Genomic DNA, 17017 nt, shown 5'->3' with positions numbered 1-17017 from the left:
TTCACGGCTTTGTAAACACGCATCACTTCAGTGAACACGTTGCCTCTAAATTGGTTTAACTAAATTACAGACTAGCTGACAAAGTACCATCCATTTTTGAAACTGATATATGTAGGACAAGCCATTAACACGAATTTAAACTGATACAGCTGAGGTTATTACAAAATAATATGTTACGACTGAAAAGAATGAATGACGAATAAAGACTGGACACATACAACATAATCTACTGCGAGGACGGGGGGACAATAACAAGGCGGGACCATTTCCGCTCCGTTCTTAAATATCTTCCGCTAGAAGGTAGCGTCGTTTGTACTTTGTTCCGGGGTTAAAAAAATCTGTAAGGAGTGTCAATAAGCAGCTGTGCAGGCAACATGGTTGTTCCCCCCACACATCAGCATGGAATTGTAGTCTTTTGACCCACAGGGCCACCATACAAAAGAGACTCAATAGAAGAAAACAGTGATACGCCGGAAAAAACAAAGAACCCCCCCCCCCCCACACACACACAAAATATGATTTGCATTGGGCTCAGACTGAGTCTTTCTTTATGACATAGTAGTAGTAGTGGAATACAAATATTATTGTCATAAAGTCGTCCAAAAATCATGGATGATTTGTATTTCAGGTCTGGAGGTTATATTAGAAATCTTTTATTTAAAAACATCTGCTATAAAACACACATTTACACAGATTTAAGACAGATTAAACTGCATGATTACTGTACCGAATGAAACAGAGGTCATATAATATTAAACTAAAACAAAACCTACTAGTTTATGCTGATAGAAAAGCAGTTCACATCCGTTGTAATTAAATGTCAGCCACGATGAGGAGGGTAATGCTTTCCAAAGTGAACATTCCCATCACTAACCAGGGATTTCAGGGATTTCTGGACTAGAATTCAGTGTGTAAGATACCAAGCCATAGGAGGTAAGATGGAATGAGCTTGCTGTCATTTCTTTTCTTAATTTATAAAATTTAGAGCAAAGACAACAAGGAAATATAGTGGGAAATTGTAACATCTACTGATAAAACAAAAGAAAACAGAGTACATAGATGCACATTTCCATTTATGTGTAACAATTGCGCCTAAAATCTATTTTGTGTGCATAACATTGTTCTCCATCAAAACACAACAAAAAACAAAAAACAAACAATAAAAATCAAACATTTATTTACACTTAAAAACATTTCACAAACCCCACCCTCATAAAATCACAGTGGACATAAAACGTGTTGAAATTGCTCTTCAAGCAAACAGTGCATTTTCCACTGCAGCTGTGACTGAGTCAAGGTCACTACATCAGCTGGAAAGTCAGCATGGTGAAGCAAAAACCCATACTGGTAGTTGTTGTTGTTAGTCCATGTTCATGTCAATATGGCCTCATTTGACCAGTTGTCTACACTCCTGTCTTTTCTTTAATCCAGCCACGGAATTTGGTGACTGTTGTGTAGATGCCAGGTTTGTTCCTGCGGGCACAACCATCACCCCAACTGACCACTCCTGCCAGGAACATATGACTGCCGGACGGACTGGACAAAGGGCCGCCAGAGTCTCCCTAACAGAAGCAAATACACATGCGCATAAAGTTACTACATTGGGGGGATGTGGGTAATTTCCTTGTGTTTCTCCCTCTTTCTTTACCTTTTCCTCCTACACAGTTTTCTCCTTCATTTCTCAATTCTTACACTCAGAAATGTTGTTGGCATGCAATCAGTTTAATGTAAGACTGCAACCCCCCCCAAAAAAAACAAACCTACAAGAGTGTAATGCATTCACTTGAGAAATGAAACATTCCTCAGGTTTACCTGCATTCATGATATTATTATTTCAAACTTATGGGAAATGTTTTCATGAAAAAAATGCTTTTTTTCTGAATTAACATGAGAATTATCTCAGAATTTTAACAGAACAAAAATCTGCTAATTTTACTGAATTAACAACATAATAACTTTGTAAATTCTTCTGAGTATTAACTCACTAATTTGGAGAAACAAGAGCATATTTTTTCTTTTCCATCAATATTGCTCTCAGAACAATAATCATAATATCGATGTTCAGAATTTTTTCCTCAAGTGTTAAAAAAACATGGATATTAAGCAACTATGCTAAGTGTCATTTCATTTCATACAACTGAACACACCTAACACTTTCATCACCACAGTATGATTGACAACGGTTAAATCTAGTTGTCAAATTTGCCTATTGATCAAAATATGCATATATCTTATTTTTTTAAAACATTCTGGGAGAAAGCTGCTCTTCAGAGAGAAACAGAATGCAAGAAAGCAGAGCAGCATGGGCCTTTTATTACCTGACAAGCATCAACTCCTCCGATTAGCACTCCAGCACACGTCATCCGAGATGTGATCTGCCCTCCCATTAAATTGTTACACACCGTGCTGTTGATGATACGGACCTGGGCCTTTTGGAGCACGTTTGCAGCAAATCCTGCAGCACACACACACATAAACAGAAAGACACCATCACACTTGGTTTAGATGTGATGTCATCAGGTTGGGGCTCTAACAATAATCAATATTCCCCTAATGGCAAACCTTCATCAGAGAAAATTGTTTGGTGTGTAATAGCATAATAGCAACTACATGACATCTATCAGTAGGCAAATATAGAGCCACTACAACGAAAATATTTTAGCAAAAAAAAAAGATCACCAAAATGAGAAATACAAGGCTTATTGTTTGTGGGGACTCACCTCCCTCTCGCTTGGCACCCCACCCAGTGATCCACACGGATTGACCAACTGGAAAATTGTGCTGGGGGGACGGCAAGCAGATGGGCCTGATGTAATCGGAGTAGGTGACAGGACTGTCCAGCTCCATCAGGGCGATGTCATTGTCAAAGGTAAAATCGTTGTAGTTAGGGTGGGGTATGATGCGCTTCAGGTTCCTCTTCACCACGGGACTCCCAGTTTGCTGCTGGCTGTGCATGCCGAGGTTAGCGACCCAAGTGCGGGCCTCATTGAATCTGAGGACACACACCAAGACAGATCACAAAATTGATTCCCTCTAGATGCATGTTTTCTACAAGCCAAACGATTATAGCATTAACATGGAAAAGCACTCAGAGACCAAGCATTAGACTCTGGCTTAAGGAAATGACTGTTTGTTTGCTTTTGTAAAAAATAACATATACACTGAAAGACAAACAAGAATGGTTTCAACGTATATGGGGCCCTTTTATAAGTTGTTTGAAGGACAAGGACTCAGGTGGACACAACAAGGGAAACATAATTACAGCCTCTGCAATATCATTCATCTAAACATGATGTATACAAAGCAAGTATAATTCTCAGTATGCCATGATGGACCTTTCTGACTTGGAGTACCCTCAATGTATTATGTAGATGCATGTGCGCATGTACGCATGTGTGTATGTACTGTATGTGCACATATATACATATTTTCATTTGTACGTGTGTGTGCATGTATGCATGTGTATATGTATGTGCACATATATACTTACTATAATTATAATTGTAATTATAATTATTATTATTAGCTTTTCTTTTCATTTACTTTTTTTATTTATTTCGACATTTTTGCCATTTTTATTCCTGTGTATTTATTTTGGATTTGTGCATGAGTGTCCAAGCTATGGTTTATCTACCGTTTTGTTGCCATGTTAGTGCATATTTGCAGATGTATGTCTTTTTGATGTATATGTATGTGTACAGGTACGTGTGTTTGTACCTGTACATACACACACACACACACACACACACACACACACACACACACACATATATATATATATATATATATATATATATATATATATATATATATATATAGTATATATATAGAGAGAGAGAGAGAGAGAGAGAGATTTGTTTGTTTTTATTTTTGGTATAATTTTGAAAACTTTATAAATAGATTGTTGAAAAAACAGAATTCATTCTAAATCTAAGGTAACCATTGACAGGCACATCTTGAGGCCAGTGGTGGCCAGTAAAAAGTACATTTACCTAAACACTGATACTTAAGGTCAGTTGAGCTGAGCTGTGTATTGTTATTTTTTGGGAAACTTATTACTTTGAATCTACTACACTTGAAGAACAAATATTGTACTTTTGACTCCAATACATTTCTATGAGGGCCCTAGTTACTTGTTATGTTTGCTTTGAAGTCAGTCGATGATTTTTTTTTCTTTTCTAAATTGCAAAAGTCCATAAATCCACAACAAATTGTTTGCACTTTAGTTAACTTTTGGACTTGAAAACTTGATGAGTGTTATCCCAAAATCAAACACTGTCAGAAATGTATTTTTGATTTTGAATACATACACTTTTTAGTACAATTTTCCATCTAGCTGAGTTGCTGTTGAATATATATAAAGCTACAGGTGTGTAACTGGGATGTTAAGGTGGGTTGTTATTATTTTTTGCAGTATATTCAACAAGCTTTCAACATTGAACGTTCATTAAACATGTTAGGCAATTATCACTATTCTGATCCCACTGTTAAGTGATTGTAGGAAAAAAATGTGAATTTAATAGAATATGCCCTGTATAAAGACCTAGAATAACATGACCTTTTTTTTGACACATCTAAATTGAGCTTACTGTGTTAGGGGAGAGAGACATGGTCTAAACACTCATCTAAACTTGCACTAAGGGCCTGGACAGGGCCCATGCATGTTAAATTATTCACACATACAAGCATTGTGTTGTTAGTAAAAACACAGAGCTCTAAGGTTTCATTTTGAATGTGACTGACTGACAAGTTATTTTGTCCTGATGATTCAAAGAATTTAATAAGCACTTAAGGCCTTTCAGTAAAACTGTGGAGTATAAACACCCTCGGTTTTGTGTTAGCAAAAATATTTAACTTTGGTTTAACTATGCATTTTTTTAATTACATTCTACATTCTTTACAAAAACATTCTACTGTTATACTAACTACAACTCCTCCTGAAAAGGCACATCTGTGAAAATATCTACAATATGAAAATGTAATGATCAGCATACGTCTAAAACTGGGTAGCCTGCATATCGATCTCATTCCAGATTTCCCTCCACCTTACTTATTCTGAGAGAGCTGTGAGCTTGAGCCCAAATTTGTCACAACATGCAGAAAAATAAATATTTACAGTTGCCAGTAGGAACCAAAAGCATTATGCAAAAGGCTACCTTGTCTTGCCATCATCTTGCACACAGTGGGCAGCAGTGACCAGCCAGCGTTCATTGATGAGGGACGCTCCGCACACGTGGCCGTGACCTTTGACATGGAGGCTGACCTGCCAGGGCCACTCCCCTGGTTCTGCATCCTGACCGCCCACAATACGTGATGTCTTGAACATACTCCTACCGCAGTCTGAAAAGTAACAACATCAGTTAATCACAGAGCTGGCTTGTTGCAGCTTGCTGTCATGCCTGGAGTGGGTGGGAGTTCACATCTGCTTTGTCATGCAAGCTAAACGATGCAGATGGCTATAATAACTAGTTTTCAAATCTGAGACAAAGTACATACACTCAATGAGGTTTTGATTGTTTTGTGACATACCACAATTTTCCTCGTCAGATCCATCTTCGCAGTCCTCTGTCCCATCGCATTCTGGGTTCACTTTACTGATGCATTTGTTATTTTTACATCTATATGTTAGATCAGTGCAGCTTATACCAGTGTCTGCGAAGAGGGAGAAAGAACAATCAGATTCAAACTATGAATTCCTCCGGTCATCAATCATGCATGCACTAAAATGTGTTGCAAAAAATGTGCAAAAACTTTTAACTCATAATTTTGTTTCACATCTCTGACATAGCATTGCCTGTTCAGTACACACTCTCCTTTTAGCACTACTTTGTCTCTTTAGCTGCTAAATGTTCCACTATTTTCATCCAATTAGTTGCCAAACTTGTACGCCCACAATTTGGCGCTTAGCAGATATCATACAATGGGTGCATCCGAGATTGTTTTGCCAAGTACCACTTCCTGCTGTAGAAAATTTGGGTTGAGATGCATGGCAAGATTGGACATAAAGGGTAAGTGAACTGTAAACCAATTGTGCAAAGGAATGCACTACATAGCTTAATAAGTTAGCACATACATATGGTGAAAGTGCTTTACTTCAGTAAAGTAAAGTCTTACTTCTTGCACAGTCGAGCTCATCAGACCCATCCCCACAGTCGTCCCTGCCGTCGCAGCGATTCTTCTCGGAAACACATTTGTTATTTTTACATGCTATTTGTCCAGATTTGCAACCACCTTAGAAAACAAAAGAAACAGACAGGCATGCGAAAACTGACTGAAACCTTTCGAAGCTTATGTAGAATCCATCCTCAATCAGTGCTCTTACCACAGTTCAGCTCGTCTGTGCGGTCTCCACAGTCATCTACGCCATCACATCTCCAAAACATGGGCTTACACAACCCATTTTTACAAGTGATATCCTTTGCATTGCACTCTGGAGGAACACGCAGTTAAATCATTTTGTGTACCAACAATGCAGGGAGTAATTAGGCTACTGAGTGTGACTACCCCTTCTGAGTATAATCTGAGTCAACAGCACTTACTGCAGTTTAATTCATCACTCATGTCTCCACAGTCATTCCAGCCATCACACCTGAGGTCTGTTGTGATGCATTGCTGATTTCTGCACTGGAACATCTTTGGACAAGCTGTGAATGACAGAGTTAACATTAGACACACTTATCTAATGTCAAGAAATGATCATTATCGGGGAGAAACTAAGTCACTTACGATCTAAAACATCAATGGCCTCATATGTTGCATTAAAACCTCGGTCCACATAGGAGGCATCGGAGTTAAACACCACGATCATTGTGTTGGTGTTGCTGGTTTCTGTCACTGTTCCATCAGGCTTATCTCCACACAGTCTGAGGATGAGAAGCACATGCACTGACATGCCTGCTCTCTTTTGTAATTCCTATGTGGTTTGACAACACACAAGCATACACTCACTTCTTTCCATTGACCTCCACATAGTCTTTGCGACAGTCTTTACTGTTTCCCTGCCCAGGCTCTGTCATGAGGAACTTTTTGAACGTCACCTTCACCGCCTTTCCAACCGGGACCTTAGTGATTGACAAAGATGGGTAAAAAGTAATTGACAAAGTGACACGTGAGCTTCTGAGGAGCAAAACAGGAACCTGTGTGAAACGTATGACATGGCTATGTGGATTATGTGCTGACATCTCACCTGGATCGACCACTGGCATGAAGTTCGAGGAGGATAGTAATCTGGATAGTTGGGAGAAGAGAAGGTGCCTTTTTCGCCTGTCAGTTGTCCACCACATGTTGTACCTGTTAAAAAATATGGATATAATAATGTCAGTCTTTTACAGTGCAGCTCAAAACAAAGAGACTTAAGTGAGTTTTAATCACGCAGATACTAGTCCCTACCTTTACTTCCACGTGGGATTTGTGAGACTTGTGCTCTAAAACCTGGGTAGTTCTTATCGCCATTTGAGGCCATTGTCACTAACATGACATTACCAGAGGACAGAAAGGTCAACGGCTCACTAGGTGAGTAGTAACCGCACATCCTGCAGAGGAAAAAAACCCAGACAACATAAATGACCTTACTGTACTGTTCACTGATGTGATGGTAATAATCGAGTAATTGGCTTGAATTTATTCCAGAACAACATACTCTTATTGTATCAAACACCAACTGAAGTAATTATGTGCAAAATGCTGTGTCAGAGATTTTTCCTACTACCAAAGAATTAAAATCATTGAACTTTGATCTTTACCTTTGGCACAAACAAAGTACATCATATTATAGTCTTCCTAGTCTGGTTCCTTTGACTTAAATTGAATTCAATCATAGATTAAAGGAGAACTAAGTAAGCTGTAGGGGGATTTAACGGCATCTGGTGGTGAGGATTGCAGATTGCAACCAGCTGAAACTCCTGCTTAGAATTCCTTCAGTGTTCATTGTTGAGGCTTTTAACAGGAGCCAAGTAAATGGCAGAGGTCTCTTTCTCTCCAAAACAAATGTCCCAGGTGAGTGAAACAGGTAAAAACGCTGAATAAAGCGACTGTATGTTACAAATCAGTGTTGATGAGTTGATGAAGGTTCTCAGTTATCCAGGTCATGGTATCCGTAAGTGTTGTTTCACAGCCAACTGGACTAGTTCCAGTTTCTTGAAAATCAGTGTTTTTCTGTCACGCTCAGTGTTTTTCTGTCATGTTTGGTACATCCGAGACAGACTGCTAGCCTATAACCTACCAATTTGTGCTTAACTTTTTTTTTGCCTAACACTGTAAGATCCAGACATGCAGAGGGTTTTTACAGTTACTCAAATCTCCAAAACAAACAGAGTCAGTGATTTAAACAGATGAAACCACTAAATGAGGGAGTTTTATGATTCAAAATCTGTGTTTTTCTGATGCTGCTTGTCGCAGAGGGCCTGCTACCTACAATGACCAGCATGAAATTTCGAATCGCACTGTACAGAGCCAGTATTTGGTTTGGCTGATCTGGGCTACTGCTGAAACACGGCTGAGGACCAGCTCCCTTTAGTTATATATGACTTATTCTAACGAAATCACGGTTCTTATATGCAGGTGATTATACACTAAAGAAAACATACTTATTAAGTAACATTATATTCCACCCAATATATCCTACACACTGGACCTTTTTTAATTAATGAAAAGAAATTTCTTGTCCATCAAGAGAAAAAGTATCATGTGGTGTCAATTTGGGTTGCATACACAGGAATTTTTATCACTCCCCTGCAAGAATGCCACAAATGATTTTATCATGCACACATTAAAGTCCTGCCTGTTGAAGTTGTGGTTGTCATTTTTTACATTTGGAAAGAGCAATCAAATTTCAAATTCCAATCAGATTTAGACTAAACTGTCATATTGCAAGAGGTATTATTCAAGGCTTAACTCAGAATATGTAAAGGGTCGATCTGACCAGCAGAGGGCCTTACACACAAGATGTAATCCTTTCTATCCACATCTAAAACCTTGTACAGCATGCCACTGCATAAAAATAACAGAGCAGAAAACAGGCAAGTAACTATTCGCTTGAAGCTATATTTATATGAGATGAGAGAAAAACTCACTCTTCCATAACATGGCTCTCAATGGCCACCAGGGAGTCGTAGATTTTGACAAAGTCGTTCTTGCAGTTCTCTTCTAGATTCATCGTGTCAAAGTTAAGCTTGATGACATGGTTGGGGTCTGCTCTCAGCCGCCACTGGAGGAAGGTGTTGGGGGAATAAGGTCTGTCTGGAAAGCCAGGGGACTGGATCTGCCCCAGGTGATTGGACCTTGTATGTTCTGAAAAACTGAAAAATCCTGACAGAGAAACAACGGCTTTTAGTGATACTCACAGTCAACATTGTAACCACTGTCACATGACTGCAGCAGCCCATTATCTAAATGCTAATTGAATTCTGACCAGTTTAAAGATTTATTCTGATATCATTATGCTATTATTTGCAATTAAACACATTAATTTTCCTGGATATGATTAAACACTGGTATAAAAGCAAATAAGTTACGATGAAGATAATAGATAACTCTTGTAGAATAAATGATAGATGCAAACTGAGCACTTACTGTTGAATGTATTGGAGGTCAGGCGGTAATCAAGTACTGTAAAATGAAACACAAAACAAATAACTTATATGAGGATACTGGCAGCAAAAAAATAAAGAGTAAATCCACAACCACCAAGAACTTGACATTCTACAACAAACCAAAAGTTAAACAGCGTGATGGAATATGGTGTGAATCACAAACGACACAGGTTTGGCCTTCAGGTGCTTTGACTCTACCTGCAGCCACTACGTCTTGAACAAGGAGAGAGTTGCCAGGTCTGAACAGGGTACGCTGCTCCTTTTCCACTAGCGTCTGCATTGTGGACACAGCGTGGTCGACAGATGCCTCTTGTCCGTTAGGGACACTGAACTCAGACAGGTAGTAGGCAATAACACTGCCTTCACTAAGAGCAATGAGACAAGAATTAACTAGTAAATAGGTGGTGCACATTAAAAAAAAGGGTCAGACAGATGCGTGTCTGCTGATATATCAAGACTATATTTTTTCTTCCATTTAATACTTTAAATTAGTTATAATGTAAGTGATATAATCCCAAACATTCCCAAACATGGCTATGTATAATGCTGGGCAATATATTGAAATTGTATCAGTATTGTGTTATCAGACTAAATATCATCTCAGATTTTAGATATGGTAATATCATAAGTCTTGTCCTGCTTTTAAAGGCTGCATCACAGTAAAGTGATGTAATTTTCGGAACTTACCAGATGTTTTATAATTTGCCTTTACCCATTTGGTCTTTATATCAACATTACTGATTATAATTTTTAAAAAATCTAATTGACTCAATATTTTGTGAAAGCACAAAAATAGCCAACTCTACAGTATCATCTTGTTATCAAAAATATAATGATATTTGATTTTCTCCACATCATCCTACAGCTACAAAAAATGTCACATGAAAATGAATTCTTCCCAGATTTTTTTTTTTTTTTTTTTTTTACAAATACTAGCTGTCAATTCAGCTACAATCATTTAATGTGTTTGGGTGATGAGCGAAAGAAAACAATAAAATAGAGGCAGAGGGCAGAGTCTCTGCAGATAAATACACTTTTTTTTTTTTTTTTTTACAAATGGTTTTTTACTAAACCACCACACACCTTGAAGTGTGTGGTGGTTTATAGGTGATGGCTGAGACAGAAACCCTCTGTCCATATTCTAAGTCTAGACACTGTTTTTAAGGAAAATCCTACATGGAATAACTTTAACAGTAAATCCCATCCAGATTGGAAATCTTAAAAATTTTGATAACAGAGAATGTGATTAGTGTAGAGATTAGTGTGTTATGTATGGTGGTGCTATTAGACCTGCATGCATGTACAGCAAAAACAATCACTCATTTCTTAACCCTTGGCCTAGTTTTACCCCAAATTTCAGTAAAATCTGTTTTTGAGATCTCCTGCAAACCAACACAAAAGACAGGAATGGAAACATGGCTCTCTTGGTGGAGATAACAATAAAGGAGTCTTACCTGAAAGCCTGAACTGTGGAACCAACATAGTATTTGGCCAGCTGTGGACTTTTGGAATAGATGGACTTAAGCTGAAAGAGAGAGGAGAAAGATCACAACAGAGCATGCTGAGGGCTGTTTGAAATCACCTGAAAAACAACTTTTGACACGCAGATGATTTTCATTTTTAAGAACAGAGCAGTGGAGTGCAGTCTCACCTGTGAAGTCACCTGCTTCGCCAGCGTCTTGAATTCAGAGCTGTTGGAGTTCTCGTAGGCGTCTTCAAACACCTGGTTGGTGATCTTCATGGAGCCGCTGTACATCCTCTTGAGCCGCACATCTTTACGGACTGCAGGATCACACAGACAAGAATGAAGATGCACAACCACACTCTTTCTGCACAAGAGTTAAGCACATTTTATCTTGATGCTGTGTCTTTTCTCTTCATCAACTTTTGTTTGTTTGTTACTCATTTATTTTCCTTCTATCTTTAAGGTTGTAACGTTTTGAGTCCCTCAGGTGTTTCAACTGATGTAGCTTTAATCTACTCTTTCCAGGTTTTAATCATTTGCATGTGCAAATAATCAGACGGAATAAACAGAACAAAGGTGCACTGAGCTCTTACTTGTTTATTAACATTTCATGGTTTATCAAAACACATATGCAAATATGTTTTGATTTTTATTAGAAGGAAGCTAAAGTAGACATCAAAGTAAATACTTTCTCTTCCTTTTGATCCATATCTTTTGCCTCCACCAAAGAAGACAGAGTTTGCTCCTGTTAGTTTGCATGTTAATGTTGTGACACAGAAAACATTGGAGATAATCAGCCATACATGTTTGAGCCTTAGTCAGACTCAAATGAGGAGTCTGTTGTGCACCAAAATCAATGACTGGCAGATATATCAGAATGGTAAGTGTAGATAGCAGCTTTTACTTGTGTTGATAAGCTTGTAAGCTTGTAGGCTAACTGGCATTGGCTGATATTGCATTAGTGACTTTGAAACATATGATATTTGCTATGATGGGGTTTCTGGTAGATAATGAAAGGAAACTCCAGGGCACTGTTTATGCCCAAAGCTTGCACACTCTACCACGTTTGTTGTCAAAACTTTCACAATGCTAAAGCAACTCTGCTTTAACAATATGCCTTTTCCATATTAAACATTGATTGCCTTTTGTCTTAGTGACATACCTAATCTAGCTTGACCGGCAGATGTTTTAATCTCGATTTTAAGTAAATGCACAGACATCTAATCCTCCAATTCAGAAGAGGAATGTGAAAACATCTCTCTAGTTACAAACTTTGACAAGTTAAAAGTCAGTGTAGTTACTACCATTCATTTAATGGGATATAAACAGAAGAAAAAACACATTTTTGAGTGGAGTGGGACTTTTACAAAGTGCAAAAGGGTCTTTTTGAAAAATGTTCTCATCTCTCTGACTTTGATAATATGGTTTTGCTGTGCTCTAATATTTTTCTCATGTTGACAAAGCACATTGTGTTTATCTACATGCTAATTGCCAGATTTCTTGATCAAAATCACCTACTTTTGTGGCTATCTTTGTCATTGTGATGAAGTTTCTTCAAAACTTCAGTACTTTTTCATCAAATGCTTGCTACTGTGTCCTATTAATCCAATTAATATTTAAAAAGTGTACTTACAGTGGAAATGCCAGACCAGCAGTCCAGTCATGAGTGCGACAACAAGAGCAAAGATGATCACACCAATCACAGCCCCAACTTTCCCCGGACCCTTTTTCTTCTCAAGCTTTTTGTTATCTGATGCTGGCAAGAACTGGACAGAGGTGTCCCAGTCCTTGTCCTAGAGGACAGACAGAGAGTTGCATAGCTGAATTAATGATCAACAGATAAATCTTAGGGTCAAAAACAACATCTTCCTAATATTACTTCCAACCACTGACACTGTTGATTTTCTTTTTCTTTTTTAAGACAGTCTTTTCTTGACCTGACTTAGATAATTAACTGAAGATAAGTGAGAGCAGCATGAAGGTACTTGTGTATTTTAGGAATGTCCCAACCTACAGAATTAGGTTCTCAAACAGAAAACTGTGTAAATATGTTCTGAAACATGACAAAATGCTTTTCTTTGAAAAATGGGGGAAAAAAGTTAAAAAAAAACATCTAAACAGATATTAATTCAAAATCTACTCACAAAAATCAGAAAATACAGTTTCACTGTCTGGTTCTGGTAATGTATTAGAAGGGAACATCATGCATGAGTTACAGCAGTGTGGTTACCTTTAAGAGGCGAGACAGAGGGGGGAGGGGGTACAAAGGTTTCACCATGTAAGATCCTGTCAAACCTGCTGGGAGCAAACCACTCAGATCTGAAGTGGAACACAACAAGTTTCTGTGCGCGCTCACTGTACTGGAGTAGAAAATTTAAAGGACCCTGAAAAACTGGACTACTTCACAGAACAACAAAAAAGAATCTTAAAAGCTTTGGGACGTTTACTGGAAGACTGTCTGCATTGTCTGTTTTCTAAAACAAGGACAACACTTTCTCTCCACTTGTATAAACCTGATACCCAGGCTGAATGTCCAAAATAAACTACACTGCACCTTTGATAGCCAGCAAAGAACTTTTTTTTAAAGATCTTTAGATCTAAAGATTTTTAAAGATCAAGTTTTTATAGGTTATATTAAATCCCTATTTTAAAAGCATGGAGTAGATATGCACGGCTCAGTTTTGTTTATTAATAAAACATTTGGATGCATCATGCATTCACAGCCCAAGGTGTTTTTTTTTAAAGCTACAAACTAAAGGGAAATAGATTCAAAATTAAGAAACAAGAAAAACTGTCATGATGCTCCATCTCCTTATAAACAAGATGAAGCTTCTCTGGCTACAAATCAAATTAACCACAATCTATGACTCACAGCTCTTCAAATGAACCTTCTTTTGCACAGTGCAATACTAAGTGGCCATTCTGCAGAATCTAAAAACGAAATAAATGTACTTTTAACTTATGTATTTGTTTATTGTATTGTTGCTGTTTGCAGAGATGTCTCTTAAAGTGTCGTTGTATTTCATACAATGGCAATAAAGTCTATTCTGATGCTGATTCTAGTGTAAAATGTAGGGAGCTTGTAAACAGGTTTAAACAATATAATTATAGTAAAGTCACAATCACAGTCACAAAACAAAGTCAAATACCTATTATTGCCAATCTTTAACACCAATTTGCTTACTATTCTTGAAGACAACTAAAATCTGAATCCTAATATACATCATGTAATCAGAATTTGTGAATTAAACTATTAGCCAGCCTCATTGCCTATGACCAAAACACACTTATGACAGCAACTTTGCTACTGAGTACACCTCAGCTCCGCTCCAAGAACAAATCCTCTGAGTTGCAGGGTATTTTCCACACGCTTTGTACTCATCATCACACTAGGATGCTATGGAGTAATCCCACATGGATATTAGGGGGCAGAAATGAAGGACTCGTGAACAAGTCAAAACAGGGCGGAGGAACCTGGAGGAATTCAGACGTCAGCCCCTGGCTGCCCTGCATTCTGAGGACCTACGCTGATTCAACTCAGGGAGGTTTGACAGAGAAAATGACAAAGGTTTTATCCAAAGATTGGAATTGTCTCAAAGATTAAAGTGGTCTGGAGTGTCATTTATTGTTTTCTGCAGGTGGGAAGATGCCTTAATACACTTTTTCATTACGCAAACTACCTGGAAATAAGGCAATAGGGAATAGGAGCTGTGATGTTTGATGGAAAGTTGTACCATGGGCCAAAGAACAGGATACCCAAGATTTTATAACATCTTATTATTTTTAATATTTTCTCAATAGCCACTGCTCTGATTTGAATTATCTGACATACGTGCCCTATGACTAATATTTCTGCACATCCTACACCAAACGCTACAGCTCTCTTATTCTGAAACAACTACATTGTGCATGTTTGTTAATTTATATACACTTAAAGAATCTTTGTGGTATTTTTTACTTTTCTATTCTGTAGTCATGTTCTTGAGAGTTGCAGTACTTCGCCTTATTTGTATTTCTCTTAATGTGTTTAATTAGTATGCTTAATGTGTGCACCAAAAACCGAAGCAAACTCCTTGTAAGTGAAACCCTACTTTGTAATGAATCTTAATCTGATCCTATGTGTCACAAGGTGTACGTTGCTCCTAATGCAGATGCAAATGATAGATTTTCTTGTTACAAAGTAACACATTTTGGACAATTGTGCAGCCTCAGAAGAGGTATTTGCTCATGAATTTAAACACTCTGGGGCCTTTATGACATGGGATTTAGGAGTTTAAAGGCTCACACTCCAAAAATACCAAATTAAACCACAGGCACAGCCTCTAATCAGTACAGAACCAGAAGCTTTGCAAATAAATGAAAGCAGGTTTTCTCAGCTTCTGAGCTGGATTTCTTTTTTACTTTTAGTAACGTGTTTGTCTTCAGGCAAAACAGTGTGCAAGTGGTAAGAGTGGCTGAGGCTGTTGAGATAAAAAAAAAAAGAAAAGTATGGTTGTGTGTGCACTTTCAAGTGTTGTGTATGTGTGGAATGAAAATACAAGTGACCCTTCTACTTCATGTCTGACAGGTTTGTTATGAGTGTTTACCTGTCAGCTCACACTAACTTATCTGTAAAGATTGTCTCTGCATCAGTTTGGTCCACTTCCTGTCTTATGTTGCCCCACAAATATGTACCAAAATTAGGAAAGAGGGTGAAATCAGGTAACACCAAAACAAATTAGTTTTAATTTCTTTCAAAAACCTGGGAAAAAGAGCAATGGCCAACTTGGCAAGAAATATCACACAGATTGCAAGAAATTAATAAGAGTTGAAAAGAAAATTACCTAAAAATTAGTTGTAAAAAAGAGGGATTATTATTATTATTATTATTATTATTATTATTATTATTATTATTATTATTATTATTATTTATAGTTATCTATAAATTAGGAAAATGTCCAGAAAACTACATTTATAATTGTAATTATTTTATATTTTAAAATGTGTTACAGAAAAAAAAAAAACATATGTAATGTTTCATTTTCAGCTCTTTTAAATGGTCTTTTTTGTGGAAGGGGGCTTATTTGCTGATCACTTTCTTGTGACGTTTTTACAAACTTTTTGCTAATCTTTGGGCTATGTCTTGTTAAGTTGCCCGTGGCCTTTTACCTGTGATTCTGAAAGAAATCAAACCAATTTGCTCAGCTTTCAAAGGGTTAAACTGCATGACGGCTTGTGTGTAGAATGCGTATTAGTACAAGATTCTTACCGACTTTGGGGTGTATCTCAGTCCACTGTCCATATAATCCATCAGGGCTCAACACCTGGCCTAAACTGCTATAATTAAAAAAATAAAAAAATAAAATAAAATAAAACTCACAACACCTGAACTATTCCCCTCTGCCCAACTTCTCTTGTTTATTTCCTCAGTGGTTTCTGGCGCTGCCCACACACAGGCTGTTTTCCGAGGTGAACCTGCAGGCCTGGTCGCCAGGAGATGATTCTTGTGTTTGACAGCGAATTCAACCTGCAGCAAAATGACGAAAATCTATACTAGAAAAAAAACTACAAAAGAAAAATATCTTGTGGTGCTTTTACAGAAAGACTCCGATCAAGATATTCACAGAAGTCTGTCTAACCTCAATATATCGTGTCTGACTCCGACGGAGCGAAACAGGTCGAAAGATAGGAGGGAAAACTTTTTCCGGGAGCTTCAGGTTTCTGCGGGCGTGTCTCCACCCCGCACCTGTGGTGACTTCCTGTTTACCTGCCACAGGTAAGGACGGTCTTATTTTATTGACCTTTTATGGAAAACGACTACAGAAAAAATATAAATAAAATAAACAGTAAATAAATACATAAACAAAACGCACTATTAACTCGATGAAAATACTAAAGGTGCTTGGAGATGAAAATTTGTCGCGATTTTTACTATATTTTAGCCTGCACAGAATTTCAAGAAGTTATAATTATATTAAAATCT

The 17017-nt window shown here is 37.6% G+C and overlaps 1 protein-coding gene across 1 annotated transcript; it reads right to left on the bottom strand.

Annotated features, from left to right (window-relative positions):
• Positions 1 to 631: 631 nt before the first annotated feature.
• Positions 632 to 16637, bottom strand: st14a (ST14 transmembrane serine protease matriptase a). The gene is made up of 19 exons (XM_042486662.1): positions 16304 to 16637; positions 12689 to 12848; positions 11242 to 11372; positions 11045 to 11115; positions 9789 to 9955; positions 9571 to 9606; positions 9072 to 9306; positions 7390 to 7532; positions 7187 to 7290; positions 6949 to 7061; positions 6727 to 6863; positions 6540 to 6644; positions 6323 to 6430; positions 6115 to 6231; positions 5530 to 5652; positions 5157 to 5340; positions 2721 to 2992; positions 2319 to 2455; positions 632 to 1562 (listed from the first exon to the last, which is right to left on the bottom strand). The coding sequence occupies exons 1-19, from the start codon at positions 16343 to 16345 to the stop codon at positions 1404 to 1406; spliced, it is 2544 nt and encodes an 847-aa protein (XP_042342596.1). The 5' UTR covers positions 16346 to 16637; the 3' UTR covers positions 632 to 1403.
• Between the last annotated feature and the right edge of the window lie 380 nt (positions 16638 to 17017).

This window comes from Plectropomus leopardus, chromosome 5 (genome assembly GCF_008729295.1).
Source record: "Plectropomus leopardus isolate mb chromosome 5, YSFRI_Pleo_2.0, whole genome shotgun sequence".
Lineage (NCBI taxonomy): Eukaryota > Metazoa > Chordata > Actinopteri > Perciformes > Serranidae > Plectropomus > Plectropomus leopardus.
Note: the sequence above shows the minus strand (reverse complement) of the source record. Positions and strands in the feature narration are given on the sequence as shown.